General features: G+C 35.2%; 2 protein-coding genes across 2 annotated transcripts; both read right to left on the reverse strand.

Annotated features, from left to right (window-relative positions):
* Nucleotides 1-8,126: 8,126 nt before the first annotated feature.
* Nucleotides 8,127-9,068, reverse strand: LOC136820314 (uncharacterized). The gene has a single exon (XM_067076512.1). The coding sequence runs from the start codon at nucleotides 9,066-9,068 to the stop codon at nucleotides 8,127-8,129; it is 942 nt and encodes a 313-aa protein (XP_066932613.1).
* A 112-nt stretch (nucleotides 9,069-9,180) lies between these two features.
* Nucleotides 9,181-9,741, reverse strand: LOC136820316 (uncharacterized). Its single transcript, XM_067076513.1, has one exon. The coding sequence runs from the start codon at nucleotides 9,739-9,741 to the stop codon at nucleotides 9,181-9,183; it is 561 nt and encodes a 186-aa protein (XP_066932614.1).
* Nucleotides 9,742-18,093: the final 8,352 nt, after the last annotated feature.

An 18,093-nucleotide genomic window follows, 5' to 3' on the forward strand; every position in this document is an offset into this window, starting at 1 on the left:
ATGCTTTGTATATCTACCAGTTTTGATGTCTGGGGAGTCCTGGGGGTCTCGCTATAAAGAGATTTCCGCATGCCCAAAAATCGCCATTTTGACCCACTGGAAGGCTTCAAGCGTGCCCTTAAAACCGGAGATTTAAAGAGTTGGTATTAACAGTTTTCCGGATTCGTTCTGGACCTTCGTCGGGCCTTTGGAAGGCCCAGCCGGGCTGGAATGGTCGAAGGCACCCTTCTGCTTTGCTCTCAGACCAACGTTTAAAGAAAATCCGGTATAATACCCCAAACGACCCAAATCGCCGCTCTTTATGTCCGGACATCTCTTCCGCTTTTCAAGTTCATTATAACAAGCCTTGGGGGCCTTGCAGAAGCCCCCGAGGATTTCAGAAAGTTGCGAGTTCCGGAGGTTTGCCGGGGAGTTCCGGAGGGGTCCAAAAAGTTTGGAACACCCGGATTGGGTCGGGCCACACCCAAGGAAAGTGTGGTCCAAATATGAAGCATAACGGAATAGTGGCTGGTGAACTACGGTCGATAGACCGTCCGGCTACTTTGGCTTACTTGCCAATTCTATGCTCCACGCCCTACTTTGAGTGGCTGTGACGTCATTTTAAGGCTTTCAAATATAGACGTGAGTTTTGGAAAAAGTGAGTTTATCAAGCGAGAAAGTTGACTTTTATCTATAAGCGAAAGAAATGAGTTTATCTAAGCGAAAAAAAGTGGTTTATCTAAGCAAAAAAAATGAGTTTATCTAAGCGAAAAAAAGGATTTTATCTAAGCGAAAAAAAGTGAGTTTATCTAAGCGAAAAAGTGAGTTTATCTAAGCGAAAAAAGTAAGTTTATCTATGCAAAAAAAAGTGAGTTTATCTTAGCGAAAAAAAAAAAGTTTTTCTAAGCAAAAAAGTATTCCATTACTGAGCGAGAATTTCATTTTGATCGAAGCGAAAGCTAATTTATTGAAAGCGAAGATGATATAGTTTTGCAAAATAAGGCGCTTCATACTTTATGGTCCAGTTTCTTTAGGAAAATGCCTAAGATCACAATTTCATGTTTGAGACACCCTAAATCGCCTTAGTCTGAGATTCGAGCCCGAAATTCAAAACCTTAAAAAAGGGACACCTCTATAAGATGGCCTTCACAGTCGAAATAGATCATGCGTAATATCAGGACTGATTGCGCCTCCATAATGGCTTTCTGTTGGCTAGACTCAATAATCTTCAAAATCTTTCCAAACTATGGACCAATAGTAAGTCCTCATTAGCGTGCATTGGTCCTGCTTACCCATCACGCTTTGCGACTGTGAAATGGCTTATTCAGTTGGCTTTTAGTGGACATTAAGCTGTTGCTTCGATAGAGTCAGCTAATTGGGTTTCCACTGTATAATTTATTTTACAGCAAGATTGAAAATTTGGTAGGATAAAGATATTTATAATAACTCCCTCGGTCATAAAGAAGTAAATTATCATTATACCATTTACAGGGCAAAAAGCATTCAAGCCCACTTCGAACCTCAAACGCGGAACTGTGCCATTTAAATGGCCCCCTACAAATGGATACCTTCGGCTCAAAATAAAAAGGATGGAAACTCACATCTACAACGAAAACAAAGATATTATGATTTTCGGTTTTCCGGATTCATTGGATATCAAAAAAAGACAAATGCCACTCATTCGGTTGGCTGAATCTACACCGAATCTGGAAATCGTAACAACGGCTGAAAATTTATCTGGGTATCATACGTTGAATGCAATGAGTATCCCAGGTACGTTATAGGCTGCACACATCCCCTATAGTTTGTTTTGATATAGGGATGCGTATCATGTATAAAATTCCCGTCTGAGAGTTACCCTAAATTTAACCTGTTTCAATTTATTCTCGCGTTTTCATTGTCGCTACACAACTTTAATAAGACTGATATGACCCTCATTTGTTTTTCCAGTAAAGACACACAGAAAGCATAACATTCACTGACAAAGACAATATACAAAGACGGATGTAACTCTCGGAAGGGAATTTTATGCATGATACGCATCCCCTATATCAAAGTATATTTTGGAGATGTGCACAGCTTAAATATACGCATGTTTAAACTTTTTAAATTCGAGGCTACACTGATAAGGATTTTACCCCACGAAATCTTAAAAATTTCGCCTTTTACAAAAATCTCCCGAAAATCTTCTTTTGGTTCGAATAAAGATACATCATCTACCGCACAAGTTGGAATATTCTTCTTCGCAAAAGTCTTCGTTTTCCTCTCCATCATTTCTTTTAAATTTTCGCATTTAGGAATAAATATTGTCTCAACAGAATATGGGGGGGGCTCTGGAATTGGTTGTGATTATTCGTATTTTACAAATACTTTTTTCATATAAAGTCGAGTTATTGGGCTTCCACAGACTTTCCACTGGAAGCTGTCATCGTTCTTCTTCATATTTCGTTCTTTCGAGGTTTCGTTCGTTTTTTGACAGATCGTCCGTAGCTTTAAATTCAAAAGGACCTCTTGAATTGCAGATCCCCTTTAGCACCCTATCTTTATCTTCCTCACTTTGGAATGCAAGTTTCAATGGACGATATTGTACTTTTTCTTCTTTTTCAAGTGTTAGGGTACCGATTCTGATTTTTTTACCTTCCTTAGGCGTACAAACTTTCGCGAGCAGAAACTTTCGCCTTTTGGCCTTTTTCGCGAAAATTAAATGTCTTTGAAAATTCTTGACAGGGCAATTCGCGAAAGTTTATACTCGCGAAAAGTTCTCAAAAAAAATTGGAAATCTATAAACCTCGATCATAATAAGTATCAAATTTTTGGCATTTTTCTATCCTTTAATGCCTTTTTAAAGTGAAAGAGCAAGCGTCTTTAATTTTTCTTTATCGGATTTAAGTAATATTTTTCACTTTTAAGGGCTCTGACCATAGTGGCAAAATTGATTTTAGTATTTGAACAAAAAAGTTATGTTTTAGGTTCTTTAACTCTTTCAACAAAGAATTGCCTTTATAAATTGCTTTTTAATCAAATCCCTTAGTAATTAAGAATTTGATTGCAAAAATGACGTTATGAACTTTAAAAAGACGTTAATGATATGTTGCATCACCTTCTTTCATAAAAATTTTCCGAAAAACTAATTTTAGTTCGATAAAAGATACACCATCTACCGCAAAAAAATTTTCAAAATGTTTTTTTCTCTTCAAAGTTGAAATACTCTTCTTCTACTTCAATTCTGGTGTTATGATCACACAGCTCATGCATTGATAGCTTCTAGATTTGTGTTGAAGATATTAGCTGGATTTGATAAGGAGAAAGCTCAGAGTAAGCCAAATGAACTCGATGTTCGCATTTTTTGCATTGTAAAGTGTCCTTTTCATTCGTGATTGCATGGATGATGATTTTCGTTCGTTTAATTTTCTAGTTATTCCCGCCATTTTGTGCACATTTTTTGCTGCTCTCGCAATTCTATGCCAATGATGTTTCATTTGAATCTTCTAAATAATATATTTTGATGTTACATTTCCATTACATATAACATTTTCAGAAACTTATCTTGTGAATTCTATGTTACGAGTGCGTTACAGTTTTCCGGTCTGTAATTTTTATGACCTGTGCCCTGTGTCTTTGACCTATGACCTATGACCTGTTGACCTGTGACCTGTGTACACTAACCGGTGGGTCGGTCAGCGAAAAAATAAAAATGAAAGTAAAATTTCACCTATAAAATCTCTTAAAAAGGTAGCGAAAGCTACTACATCTTGACATCTAGAAAGTACCAAGACATTTTTGTGTTTTGAATTCATGGATAAAACGAAAAGTTGAGCATAAAATTCTCAAAACCTTGGAAAAGCTACCAAAATTTGGAAAATTTGGCAGTCCTGTACCACGAAAACAAAAATGTACTACCAAAATCAATTCATTTCTATTTTGATTTTTGAAATTTCAGAGTCGGTCGGGCCCGTGAAACAACTAATCAAATTGCTCTCGCCTAAGCAGAAATTTATAATTTTTACATGTCAAATTTGAAAAAATTACTATGGTCAGAGCCCTTAGGTAGCTACTTGAAAATATATTAAAAATTTTTTGAGAACATCAACACTATTTGACATATTTTCATTTTTACAGACAAGAAATGACGTCATCAAAATAATTTTAGAAATATTTTCAACAAATATTCCAAAATCGTTACGTTAGTTTAAATTTCCAGCTAAAATTTTGAGTTGATAGAATTGAAGTTATCGGCGTTTTTCAATAATTTTTGAAATCTTGTTGACGTGTTTGTTGTACCTTATCGGGGAAAACTTCGTCGGGGAAAAGTGACGAAATTTTGGCCAAGTGACGAATATTTTTCCCCGACGAAAATTTTTCCCGACGAATAATTTTCCCCGACGAAAATTTTTCCCGACGAATAATTTTCCCCGACGAAGTTTTCCCCGATAAAGGTATCTGAATTCAAAGGAAAAAAGTGACAAACGACTCTCTTCGCCTGAAAAAATCTACAGTTTTTGACCATCAGTGTCTTTTTTTAAATCCAACACTATGCATCCAGACTGGCTAAGCTACACGCATCCCCTCTGATATGTTTTGATATAGGTCATGCGTAGGTATCGTGTATGAAATTCTCGTCTAATTTATACTGACATAAGGAGAAAAGACGAGCTTTGATTAATATACCTTAAATTTCTTTATAGCCGATTACAACTATCATCAACTGGAAATTAAGTATCTACCGACTGATAATGGTCAAACGGTGATGGAAGTTATTTTTGATGGTGTTTCTCAAACTCAACAATCATTTGATTTTCTCGGCCATGATAATGTAGAAATTTGGTCTGTTCATTTGTACAACCTAGCTAGAGGATTTGGCAATCCTGCTAACGTTGTGGCCGTCAAGGATCTGGAGTTTGGTGAATATTAACAAGATTCGAAAAAAAATGTGATAAAAAATTCCCTACATAGCAAAAGAATGTAACAGTTATATAAGTATTTTATGTTTCCGTTTTAACCAGAAATGAGGAAAAAATTTCGAACGATGCAATAGATCAATAACACTTGGTGCCATGAAAAGAAAACACGTACGTAAAAGTACTATGTTTAAAATGTACTATTGAACAAGGATTATTTTATAGTATGTGACAATACCCAGTTTGCAAGTGGCGTTCTCTTGACGTCCATTTAATGTTAAACAGTGTGTTCCTCATAATAAGTAAGTATATAAGTAATTCTGTGAAGACGAAACCAATAACTGAAATTTTTAGTATAGCTAAAAGCATAGCTACTCAGCTCTCTGTGATTAAAGGCTTTACTTTTACATAAATGTTCCCGTTTCATATCAGCCACATATTTCATATCAGGACAGTGTCTCCCTATTGTTACGCTGATATAAGCAAAAAATGTTGTGTTTTTTCTTATTTTTGCCCGATCTTGCTCCACATCCGTGTTACATGTTTTTTTTTATAAGCATAACGCTTATAAGCATATGAAGGTTCAGATTTGCAGATTTCCTAAGCATAGCATAAGCATATACGCCAGCCTGAATTATTTTTCACGTGGTCAATCTTTTTCTGTCCAAAAAGGTTTGGAAGTGGTCAAGTATAAAAAGACATTCCACGACTAGGCACATTCCACTGCTCCAAAAATCTGAACGCCTTTTGAATTGAATGTTAACAAAATTTCAGAGATTCTTTAAAAAATTGGGTTGGGTGAATCAAAGTATAATAATTCATAAGCATCATATAATAAGTATATGCTATGCCTTGATGTGTTGAAAGCTTAAGCATACTCGAGCCTGACCTTATAAAAAAAACAACATGTAATTCAATGTTAAAAAAATTGTAAACTATAATTGATGAGTAAGCAAACGATATGACTCTTATTTAAAAAACAAAACCTTTAAAAACTTGATTTAGAAGGGTTTTCAGTTCTGAGATAGCAAGTCTTAAGTATACAAGAGTGCAACTTTTCAACTTTGAAGATGAAGTGAGTTATTCCAAAATAAGCTAACTTGTCATAACTAACGTTAATTTGAAAAAGGTCCAAGAAAGTTAATTTTATCTGATACTATGATTTTATATGCATCAGAAAGAAAAACTCTTCTTTCCATTGCTGAAAGAATTTTATCCAACCAGTTTTTCACTAACGAGAAATTTGACTTGAAAGGTGCATAAGTTTGACCAATAAAATGGAAAATTTCATCGAAATGACATAAAGAAGAGCTGCCACTCAAAAGTTGATTAGGTTTTTTGCTCGACATTTTTAATTTCCAACGTGGTGTGCTTGAAGCTTCATATCTCTAAGAGTCTTTTCGCAATGAAATTTTCACCATAAAACGCTGATTAAACCTGTCTTCAGTTAATATAAAATTTCAGTTGGTTAAGCTTAAATTGTTTTCATAATTCGATTTTACTTTTTTTGAGTATACTTTTTTTGTGGAACACACTGTGTAGACGTCGCGAATGTTAAGCAGATGTCTACTGCACGTGTTATGACAACTGGGCGTGGGTGATGAAAATATTTCTTTTTATTTTGATAATTGTAGCACGATGAACATTTGTATTTCGCACAGACTGCATTTCATATGTTACTATTTAATTTTTCATATTTTTTTCAACTACTATAGGCGTACAAACTTTCGCGAGCAGAAACTTTCGTCGTGATTTTCGCGAATTTTGGCCTTTTCGCGAATGTAAATGTGTTTGAAAATTCTTAACAGGGCAATTCGCGAAAGTTTATGATCGTGAAAAATTCTTAAAAAAGTTGGAAATCTATAAAACCTCGAAATCGTAATAAATATAAAATTTTCGGCATATTATTATCCTTTAATGCCTTTTTAAAGTCGAAGAGCAATCGTCTTTAGCGGATTAAAGGAATATTTTTAACTTTTAAGGCAATTTTTTCTCGAAAATTCTCATTTTTATCAAACGATTCGTGAAAGTTTATGCTTGCGAAAAAAGTTTTTTCCTCAAATCCGCGAAAGTAAATGTTGCAAATTTTGCGATCTTGCAAAAGTTTCTGCTCGCGAAAGTTTGTACGCCTAAAGTATTTTTTTGATTATTTAGATTTTTTAAGTTTCAAGTTTCTTTTTTGCATCAAAACTAGGGGGGGGGGCTGTTCCTGTACCACCCTTCAACTTTTGATCTAGTGAGTCTTTTTGGATGAAATTTGGCACACATAAGGTAGCTTTTGACAAAAACTATTTTTGATGACGTCACTTATATCATCATGCCCAAAGTGAGCAAAAACAGGGAGATTCCTTTGTTATTATAAATAGCTATTGTACTAACTATTTATTTATATCTTAATATAATACTATGATTTGTCATAAAAATAAATTAAATTCCTTATATATTTTGATGGGTTGCTCTAAGTGTTCTCCACATATTACACTATACCAAAATATGTTTCATACGCCATATCCAGCCTAGATAATAAATGATATGTAATCCCTTATTTTCAAATAAAAACCTTGCTTTATCATATTTTTTAACTTCCGAAAACAACGAAAATCTGGCAGATTGCTTTACAGTCCTCCCAAGCAAAATCATATTACCATATACTACCGAGCCACTAAATCGCACCAGTCAGTCTATAAAAAGACTTTAAGCGGAACCAGGGCTAGAGCTTTACTGAAACGTAATTTCTGATTTTGTACGAAAGACATTCTAAGAAGAACACAAAACTTGAAATGTACAAATTTTAGGAATTTCCTAATTTCGGAAAAATACTCAAAGTTACGGAACTGAAAGGAATGGATGACAACTAGGATGGCTTAGTTGTTTTAACGTCCTATACTTAAAAAACATCCATATAACATTAAATGAACGTTTGAGCAACGCCGTGTGCCAGCTGAGATTGTCTTGCTATAGTCTCACATATTTTAAAGAAATATCCAATGATCCACGAAAAATTCAGAACGTTTATTGACGTAAATTTAAAGAAAAACAACAATGTTTTTAAAATTGAGCAAAAGCTTTTCGATTAAAAAATCATCTTCAGTGCTACAAATGATGTTAAAAATTGGAAATCAAAAAAGTTACAATTTATGTGTTTAAAAGCAATTAAATGTAGTAAAAAAACTGGATAAAGAAACATCATAAAATACAAAAGGCAATGCATGTTAAGAGAATATGTAAAAAGTAATTAAAAATAATTGACTAAGTTACTCCATTTCGGAAAAGAATTAATCGGTTTGAGTCTAGTTGGTCATTTAAAGACGGTCTCTTGAGGGCTATGATAGATGCCTCTAAGTTCTTCCGTAAACCAGTTTTCTCAGAGGCATTAAAGATAACCTTCCAAACGAATTGATGATTAGGGAATTTACGCAGGTGTTTGGCTGGTTCAGAGTTTTTGTCAATGTTTTCATGTTCCCCCCATCTGGTTTCGACGTTTCTTTCGGTTTCTCCAACATAATTATTTCCACAAGTGCAAATTCCTTCATAAATTTTGCATGCCGGATATGGGTTCTTATCTTTGACATTAAACAATTGCCTGACCTTCTTTGTGGACCATTTAACGGCAAAATCGATATTATTCTTAGTGAAGGACTTTAATTTCTCTAAAAAACGTTTTGATAAAGATTTATTCTCCTCACAGAACGGAATTTCAATTAGAATAAACTTTCTTGGCTCTTTAAACAAGAACTCTGGGATTATGAATTCTGACGACGTGTCAAGCTTCATTTCAAATTGATTGATAACGCTCTCTGTAAAGCGTGTGGGAAAGCCAGCATTTTTGAACTTTGTACGAATTACTTGTTTCTCAAATTCAAAATTCATACCTATCCGATACGATCTGTTGAGATCACCATTGATGGCATTTCGTTTATAGCGTTTGGGAATTTGGGAAGACCAGTGAGTTGCCATTTTGTTCGGTTTTCTGTGGACTGAGGTGTGGACTTTCTCATTTACGTTTACATCAATATTGGTGTCCAGAAACTTCGAAGGCCCTAACTCTATTGTGAAATGAATGTTAGGGTGATAATTGTTCAGAGCAAGGAAGAGGTGGTCTGTTTCATTGATTTTTCTTCGAACAATGACGTCATCGACATATCTCTTGTAGAATGTTGGTTGAACCACTTTGACAATATCGGATTCCATTTTAGTTAGGAAGATATTCGCAAGTGTGACTGAAAGAGGTCCACCCATGGTACAGCCATCAGTCTGTTTGTAGTAATTGGATTGGAAAATAAAGGTATTCTCGGTTGATAATTTAAGTAGCATAACGTTTCATGATAAGACGGGTGCAAATTGTGGGTAATTTCTTGTTTACATATATTTCATCTAGGATGTAGTCTATCGTGTCATAGATAGGAACATTAGTAAATAAAGATTCAACATCATAAGAAACGTATTCATCATCGACGGTGATAGGCGGCTCATTTTGTATCATTTCAGGAAAGTCTTGGGTGCTGTTGATGATGTAGTCGTTGCAAGTATAAAGTGGCTTTAAATACTTTGAGATTACTTGTGCAGCGTTGTAGGTGAAAGTCCCTGTTTGTGCGATAATTGGTCGAAATTTTAGGTCCTGGATTGTAACTTTAGAAATATCATCGAATTTGTGTGTTTTGGCGGTACCGTACAGTTTGGCTGGTGCGTTGGATTTTGGCCACATTTCGTCATAATGTTTGTACTTTGAGAAATTTCGGCCTAAAAAATCTTGAAAATGTTTTAAGTCGATTAGTGTTTTGTCTTCAGATTCTTTGTACACTCCGTTTTCTATGCCATCGTTAATCATTTCTTGTAGTTTTTGGACATAATCGGCTTTGTCCATTACGACGACACACGAATCTTTGTCACTAGGGATTATAACGATGGAATCATCATCTTTGAGTCGTTTGAGATTGGAGTATGTGAAATCTTTTGTAGTGTATACATTTTTGGTAAATTTATCACAGTAGGCGCGAAGAAATTCGTGGAGATCTTTTTTTTGGTCAGTTTCTACATTCTTGTTTAGTGAATAAGCGAGTGATTCAAGGTTGGCTGCGAGATTTTTCTTTACGTACTCCACAAAGAAAGTCAGGCAATTGTTTAATGTCAAAGATAAGAACCCATATCCGGCATGCAAAATTTATGAAGGAATTTGCACTTGTGGAAATAATTATGTTGGAGAAACCGAAAGAAACGTCGAAACCAGATGGGGGGAACATGAAAACATTGACAAAAACTCTGAACCAGCCAAACACCTGCGTAAATTCCCTAATCATCAATTCGTTTGGAAGGTTATCTTTAATGCCTCTGAGAAAACTGGTTTACGGAAGAACTTAGAGGCATCTATCATAGCCCTCAAGAGACCGTCTTTAAATGACCAACTAGACTCAAACCGATTAATTCTTTTCCGAAATGGAGTAACTTAGTCAATTATTTTTAATTACTTTTTACATATTCTCTTAACATGCATTGCCTTTTGTATTTTATGATGTTTCTTTTATCCAGTTTTTTTACTACATTTAATTGCTTTTAAACACATAAATTGTAACTTTTTTGATTTCCAATTTTTAACATCATTTGTAGCACTGAAGATGATTTTTTAATCGAAAAGCTTTTGCTCAATTTTAAAAACATTGTTGCTTTTCTTTAAATTTACTTTTGGAATGGCAAAATTTCAAAGAAAGTTTATTGACGTCTTCAGGCTAAAGAAATGTCCCAAAGTGCTAAAATCTTTATTAATTATTAAATAATAGAGATCCTTTGTCCTAATGAATTGGGAAATTATGACTTTGAAATCCCAATTTCCTGGAATGCTGAGCAAATTGAGCAGTTTGCAAGGTAATGGTTTGAGTATCAATTCATCAATATTGCGACCGTAGCATGATGGAAGAGCATCCAGCTACGGTGCGCAAGGTTGATGGCTCGATCCCTAGACGGGTCAAACCAAAGATTCCCAAAATGGTACTTGATACCTCTCTGCTTGATGCTCAGCAATTAAAGAGACGGATCAAGGTTAAGTGGAAAAATCCAGGGAAAGGAGTGGCGCCCTCCCTTACCTTCGGGTAGACAGCTAGAGAAAAGGGAGCCTTCGGGTCGCCCTCGACTGCGGTTGCAAACTTACTTATTCAATATTTTAGATATGCAATAGGTTTCACGTTGGTTATTGGATTCATTAACCCTCGGTGATGATATTCAACTCGGCTTCGCCTTGTTGAATATTCATCACCTCGGGTTAATAAATCTCAATAACCAACTTTTACTTATTGAATATCTGCTGAATGTCATAGTTTTCTGAACAAGTAAAACTTTTCAATTTTCAACTTTTAAAATTTTAAAAATGCCCCAATTTATACCGATTTAGAACCAAAAATAAAGTTCCTAAGATGAAAAACATGAGCTGTTTATACTTGAAATGGAAATTTTATACCTAGCAAGTCGATTTGGTCTATACTTTTGTTTTCTAAAACTTTATCAGAAAAATTACCCGATAATCTTTAAACTTTTACGTCATTGGTCTTACTTTACCTCTCTGAAAGATCAATGGCCGAAAGAGACCCCAAAATTGGCAGGAATAAGGGTTCTTTGTAATTTTGGCGGCGCAAGCAAAACATTTTGGTGTAAGAAAGGTCAAACAGCTTAAAAGATCTTCTAAAAAGGAGAAAGTTATTATCATAAGACCACAAAAACCACAGCGAGCATTATCAAGTTTCGATCTTTTTGGCAATCTTTCATTTTGGGGGTTAGCATCCTCTTTAACCCCTTGTGGATACACAACACTTTTCTTGCGTGGAATTTTCGCCATTCATTGTTGATAGTAGTTTTATGAAAAAAGTCAAAAGAAAGGATGCAAGAGCGTAAAATAAAAGAAACGCCGCAGGCGAAAATAATTCACATTGTATCTATAGAAGGCGCGATATAAACGTGCTGACGGGAGCCAAATCACTCAATTAAACATCAACAACATTTTCACAGCCCCTTGAAAAGCTCTTTTTGGCGCCCCTCTCAGATCTTTCTGGGTGGTGCACTGCACACCCTGCACCCCCTGCCAGGTCGCCTGCAGCAATTAGCTCCCAAATTTGCTGGATATGGTGATGCAGATTTAAAATCTTTGAAAAATTTCATGAAAAATTTTGGATGACGTCATTTTCTGCCAGTAAAAATGAAAATTACGTTCAAATATGCTGACGTCATCATAAGTTTTTAAATTTTTTTTGTTAAATTGCTTTCATTAGTTGATCTGCATCATTAGTTAAATTTTGGTGTTCATAGCATTGAAAAAACTTACATTATCGCCGTTTTTCTGGATTGCGACGTTATTAAAGCCGTCTTTATAACATGTTTTTTCGACATTTCAAAACGTCAATGTCGGTTTTTAGTCGATATTTTGAGATAAAGTCGTTTTATATTTTTGACCCACCACTTTTCGAAATCCTCTCTTCTTTAAAGCTTGACATTTTCGACCGCCGGAGGCGGTTTCTTTCATAGTGGTACGCTAATCTCGTTTTGCTTTGGCTCATTACTTTGTCTACCATTTACTTTCGGTTTTTTTAACTAGATTACCCAGGTGTTTCTCTTTTTTTTCCCTGAATGTCTTTTATTCGGAGTTGAATAATCGAGACATGAAAAATGACTATATAGTAATCTGATTTCAATGAATAATCTAAAATGTACTGGAGATGACATGTAGGCGTTAATAATGTGCGCGCGCTCTTTCGCGAACGTGATGCGTGATGGAAGGCGGTCGTTTCAGTGTGGTTTACATCCACACTGTGACCTAGTTTATTGTAACTTTCTTGTAATAGCTCTTTTTAGAGAAAATTTTCTAGCCCCGGAAAAGGTCGAACGTGACAACCCTGTCTCACAGCGGTGAAAACTTCTTCCCGAAGTGAGGACAACCATTTTTATGAAACTCCCAATGGGGATAGAAATTCTATTGTTCAAGCTCGAAAGATCCAGTGGGGATTGTTTTGGAGTAGAATATTTTCCATTCAATTTAGAGTGGGGTTGAAAACAGTCAATTTTTCAATGATGTTTAAACTGGTATAGTCTATTCTTCCAACTGGGGACAAATTTTGGCCAAATTTCAGTGTGCCGGGGGTCCCATCTGGTCTCTGAAACTGGGGTGTAACATTGAAAACTTTGATTTTCCTAAGTTATATATGTATAACGGTCTTTTAGAAACTTTTGGTAGTGCTGATAAAAAAGGATAGTCACTCACCCAAAACTTTAAATTGAACCAACGCCTAAAAAGCAGATAAGATGGAGTTTTTATAAGATAGTTTAACGGTTTTCCTTTTACATAAGTGTTTCCGTTTCATATCAGACACATATTTCATATCAGGACCAGTGGCGTTGTGGGAAAATTTTTCTTGAGGGGCCAAAGTCAATTTTTTTAGAATGGCGCCCCCAATTTTCCAAAATGACGCACCCACCCACCCACCAGTTTCTAAACTTTTACTAATCCATTCGCCTAGGTATAGAGGAAGGAAATATTTAGTGGATACGAGTATAATTGTTTTCTTCTCCTGTCAGTCTACCTGGAGTTTGTTGTCATCTTGTACAGGCCGCTGGGGTAATGTCGCCTGACTGTCTTAAATGACAGTCAGCCTGTCCCAAGCCAGGATAAAGACAGAGGGACCCAGAAAGGACTAATTACCCTTTCATTGTAACATCGTCTCTCTAAGAGGAAAAAGAATTCGGCCAATCTTTGTTGTTTGTAGTTCTGACAGGAGAAAACATTTTATTTTTTCATACTATATATATATATCTTTGATAGAAACAGTGTAATACGAGCGAAGCGAGCGAAAAATGTCAATATTGTTGTCAGCAAATTGGTCTTAGGGCGCAGTTAGATTTTGATTTAATAATTCTATATTGTAGTATTGTACCCAAAAAAACTTGTAAATTAGCTAGATTATTGTAAAGAAGTTACCAATTAACTTTATTGCGAGCGAAGCGAGTGAAAAAAATTACGAGTAATTTAAAATTATCTCAATTTAAGGCGCATAAAGTATGATTTGTAAGATTGGGGTGTTTAAAAAAATCTCTTTTGGCGCCCTTTGCCCTTCGGTGCCCCTTCAAAAAAGCTTCGCTGGGGGGCATGGCCGGAAAAAATTTTTTTTCCTGGCTTTGGCTTTTTTTGGCTGGAATTTTACGGATTTTCAGTATTTCCCTAAATTTATACCCTGAGTATCAGAGGTTAAGTTTTCAAAGAAAATAGTAACCTCTGAAGACAAATAATAGAAATTTTATCGCGCATGTGTCAATCTAATCACTGTAGAAAAAATCAAAGATGAAGAGCAAATATTACCATATTAATGTCTAGCAGACTGTATCAGTATGCAGTTTACTATTTACGAATTCCCAAGAAACCTCCAAGTGTAGTTGAAATGAGTTTATTTCGAAAGAAATCTTTTACATGATCCCCAAATGTATAACAGTAATTACTAAACTTTTAATTATGGAAATGTCACTTTAATTGAATCGAAATAATAGACAGACTTTATGTTATGATTCTCTATCTGACTCTTTTTACAAAGCATTGGTGACTTTTTGTAAGTTGTGTTTTCAACGACGGGAATAAAAATATCGACTATGACGCTCATCCAAGATCTTGGATGGTCGTCATGGTTACTTTTGTCTTCGCTGATTGCGCGATGAATAGAATCTCGATTCGTCGGCACAGCGTAAATATATGATTTTGAGCTGTGTTTTTCACGGTACTAAATTTATGCTTTAGATTTAAGCATCCCCTCGAGCATTTTTCAGCCTTATTAAGCTTTCGACCTAAGCATCTCTGAGCCTTTTTTCTGATTTTTGTATGCTTATAAAAAAAAAACATGTATGCTCGCAAATCGCTGGCTGAGCAAATTATCGACACATTGATCCTAGTAGATGCAGCTTTATACGCTAGATATCTTGATGACATTCTTATACTAACTTAAAAAGTCAAAGTATTGAAATTAAATGCACCTTTTCGACCGTAGCCACCAATTGCCGTGCGGGCATTTTTTTGTCCGCTTTATCCCACTAAAACCGTCCCAGTCCTTTTTTCGTACCTATAGACATTAGAAAAATGCGTCAAAAAAGGATTGGGACGGTCTTAGATAAAGCAGACAAAAAAATGCCCGTGCGACTACGGTCGAAAAGGTGTATTTGAAAAAATAAACAATATTCACCCTGATTACCTACAATTTGACTCATCTTTACCGTTCTTAGATTATCAATCGAAATGGAAAGCTTTCATCTACTTGGCATACCAAAAGCACCGACACAGGGCTAACAATGAATACCCATGATTTGGCCCCTATGAAGTATAAACGTTATGTTCTCTCGGGTATGGTAATGTACATCGTATTTTGAGAGCATGTAGCTCGCAGTAAGCAGTTCATGAAAGCTTGGGGAAAGCAAAAGGCTATTAGAAGAAACCAATATCCCCCACGATTTTATGATCCGATTATTTCTAAAGTTATCAATTCATTCGCCAATCACGAAACCCCTAAAGTGGACGAAGTTTCGAGTGAGACTGAAGCAATCGAAAAGAAATTGTTATGTATTCAATATAGGGGTAGACTTAGCCTGGATATCCAAGCTCAAAATTTTAGAAAAAACAAAATTTAACTCAACATACAAAGTTCTAAAATTGTAGAGCTTGGTCTCCCTAGAGAATGAAAGTGAAAACCCATGTTTCCTAGCCAACCCAGGGCAGCAAAACAGAAATTAATAAAAAGCAGTCTTACAAGATCTAAAACTATCTAAAACATCCAAAGATTACACCAAAACCATAAAAAAGTTTGCATGTATTATCATGACCAACCATGTTTTCTTGGAAAACGAACTTGCCTCTGTTTTCTTCTTTTTCATGTTTTCATGTAACAGAAAGCCCTATCTTCACTAGCAACTGGAGGACTATATATCCTATTTTTGCTTTATTTAGATTTGCTCAACGCCGTGTAGATTGGTCCTTACGGCTTTAGCAAAGGGAGCGCAAGCAAGCGGACTGCATTCTCTTTAAAAGAGAATGCAAATCGCTCTAGGGAGACCAGGCTGTAAACCAGAACATAAAATATCAAAAACTAGACTGTGAAATAGTTTACAGCCTGGATATCCAGGCTAGGGTAGACTGTCAGAGAAGTTTGAAAATTCTCTGAAAAGAATCGAGGTATATACCATGTCAAGTCATATTTACTTTGAGAAAGGTGAAGACTTTACTTCATGGTGTGAGGAGTGTGTTGTAGATTATTTTAGAGAACATTTTTCCAATCCTTTTTGACGTTGTTCATTTGAAATGCTTGTTTAACTCCTCAACAAACAACACTTATTGTTAATGGTATAATTATAATTTGGAATTATCTAATACGGCTAGGGAATAAAATAATTATCATTGTTTACCAGATCTACGTATTAAAAAATATCATTTTTGACAAATTTATTTCTCAGTAACGTTGGATGAAAGAAAGGCGTGACCGTAAAAAAGCTGACTATGTTTTCTTCGAGAATTTTTAACTTGGTTTTTGTTATTTTACATCTAAATGTTTTAACAAATCTAAATGTTATATGTCATGAAAATAATGAAAAGCGAATCCAAAAGAGCAATAAATTAATTAAGAAATCGTCATTCACAGATATAGCGCTGCATAACCGTAGAAAGCGTTTTGAAAAGTTGGAGTTCGATCAAATCCAAAATGGCGGACAAATATTTCCTTCAGAAGAAAAGAAGACAACCTCCAGACCCGTTATTAAAAGAGGTATTTCCAAGAATCGACAGGGATCAATGACTTTAGAAAGATATATTCCAAAAGATATGTTACGAATCTCTAAAGAAAATATCACCAAGAATAAAATGATTTTAGCAGCATCAACGCATTACAACCAAAGACAACTTGAAAATGTAGAACTTTTGCAACAACAAGAACGTGAAAAAAATTCTGCAAAGGAAAATCTGACATATCCATACCAGACGAATAACAAAGAGAAGATATACAACAAGAAAGACAATTTACCAGAAATATCTAAACGGGTAGCACGCAGTGCGAGAGTTTATATATATGCAAAAGTGAAAGTCGGGAAAACTAGATCAGTACTTTCTATTATAGCCTTGGTTGGGATTTTCGTTATCATGGTTGTTCTCTTTTTATGTTATTGGCATAAGATACTTTGCAAAAGCTGGAATCTATGACATGCTGGTAATCTCAAAATGTACATTAAAATTTACGTATTGTCTTAGCTAAAAATCGTTGTAAATTTAATTGGCATTGCCTTAACTATGATTTCTTACCGTGAAAAGCACAGCTCAAAATCATATATTTACGCTGTGCCGACGAATCGAGATTCTATTCATCGCGCAATCAGCGAAGACAAAAGTAACCATGACGACCATCCAAGATCTTGGATGAGCGTCATAGTCGATATTTTCATTCCCGTCGTTGAAAACACAACTTACAAAAAGTCATCAATGCTTTGTAAAAAGAGTCAGTGATAGAGAATCATAACATAAGTCTGTCTATTATTTCGATTCAATTAAAGTGACATTTCCATAATTAAAAGTTTAGTAATTACTGTTATACATTTGGGGATCATGTAAAAGATTTCTTTCGAAATAAACTCATTTCAACTACACTTGGAGGTTTCTGGGGAATTCGTAAATAGTAAACTGCATACTGATACAGTCTGCTAGACATTAAGATTGTAATATTTGCTCTTCATCTTTGATTTTTTCTACAGTGATAAGATTGACACATGCGCGATAAAATTTCTATTATTTGTCTTCAGAGGTTACTACTTTCTTTGAAAACTTAACCTCTGATACTCAGGGTAATGATTTCTTTTAGAAGTGACTTTTTATATTCCTTAAGATTAAATTTTTTGTGTGCATCTTTAGCCTTAGTAACAAGCGTTGTTTCAAAAATGTCATAGATTTCTTTGAAGCTTTCAAACTTTTTGGTTCGAAGATTTTTCGTTGGATATTTAGATTTTGGATACGTTCACTTCGGTGTCAAACTTGCGATTCAGCAGTCCCCAAACTCACTCACCCTTACAGTGAATCCAGCTAAAAAAAGACCCTCGTAGTGCACTCTATCAAAATAAGTACATCCTTACAGGGTTTCGATAAAGATTTCGTGCGAGTTTCACTTTTTTCTCAAATATTACGACGTTGATTGGGCCTTTCCAGAAAGAAAATTTACCACCCCTGTTG

Source organism: Clytia hemisphaerica, unplaced genomic scaffold (genome assembly GCF_902728285.1).
Source record: "Clytia hemisphaerica strain Z4C2 unplaced genomic scaffold, Clytia hemisphaerica genome assembly, whole genome shotgun sequence".
Classification (NCBI taxonomy): domain Eukaryota; kingdom Metazoa; phylum Cnidaria; class Hydrozoa; order Leptothecata; family Clytiidae; genus Clytia; species Clytia hemisphaerica.

Coding starts and splice junctions, on each gene's coding strand:
- LOC136820314 (XM_067076512.1), bottom strand. CDS start 9,068: ATGGAATCCGATATTGTCAAAGTGGTTCAACCAACATTCTACAAGAGA.
- LOC136820316 (XM_067076513.1), bottom strand. CDS start 9,741: ATGGACAAAGCCGATTATGTCCAAAAACTACAAGAAATGATTAACGAT.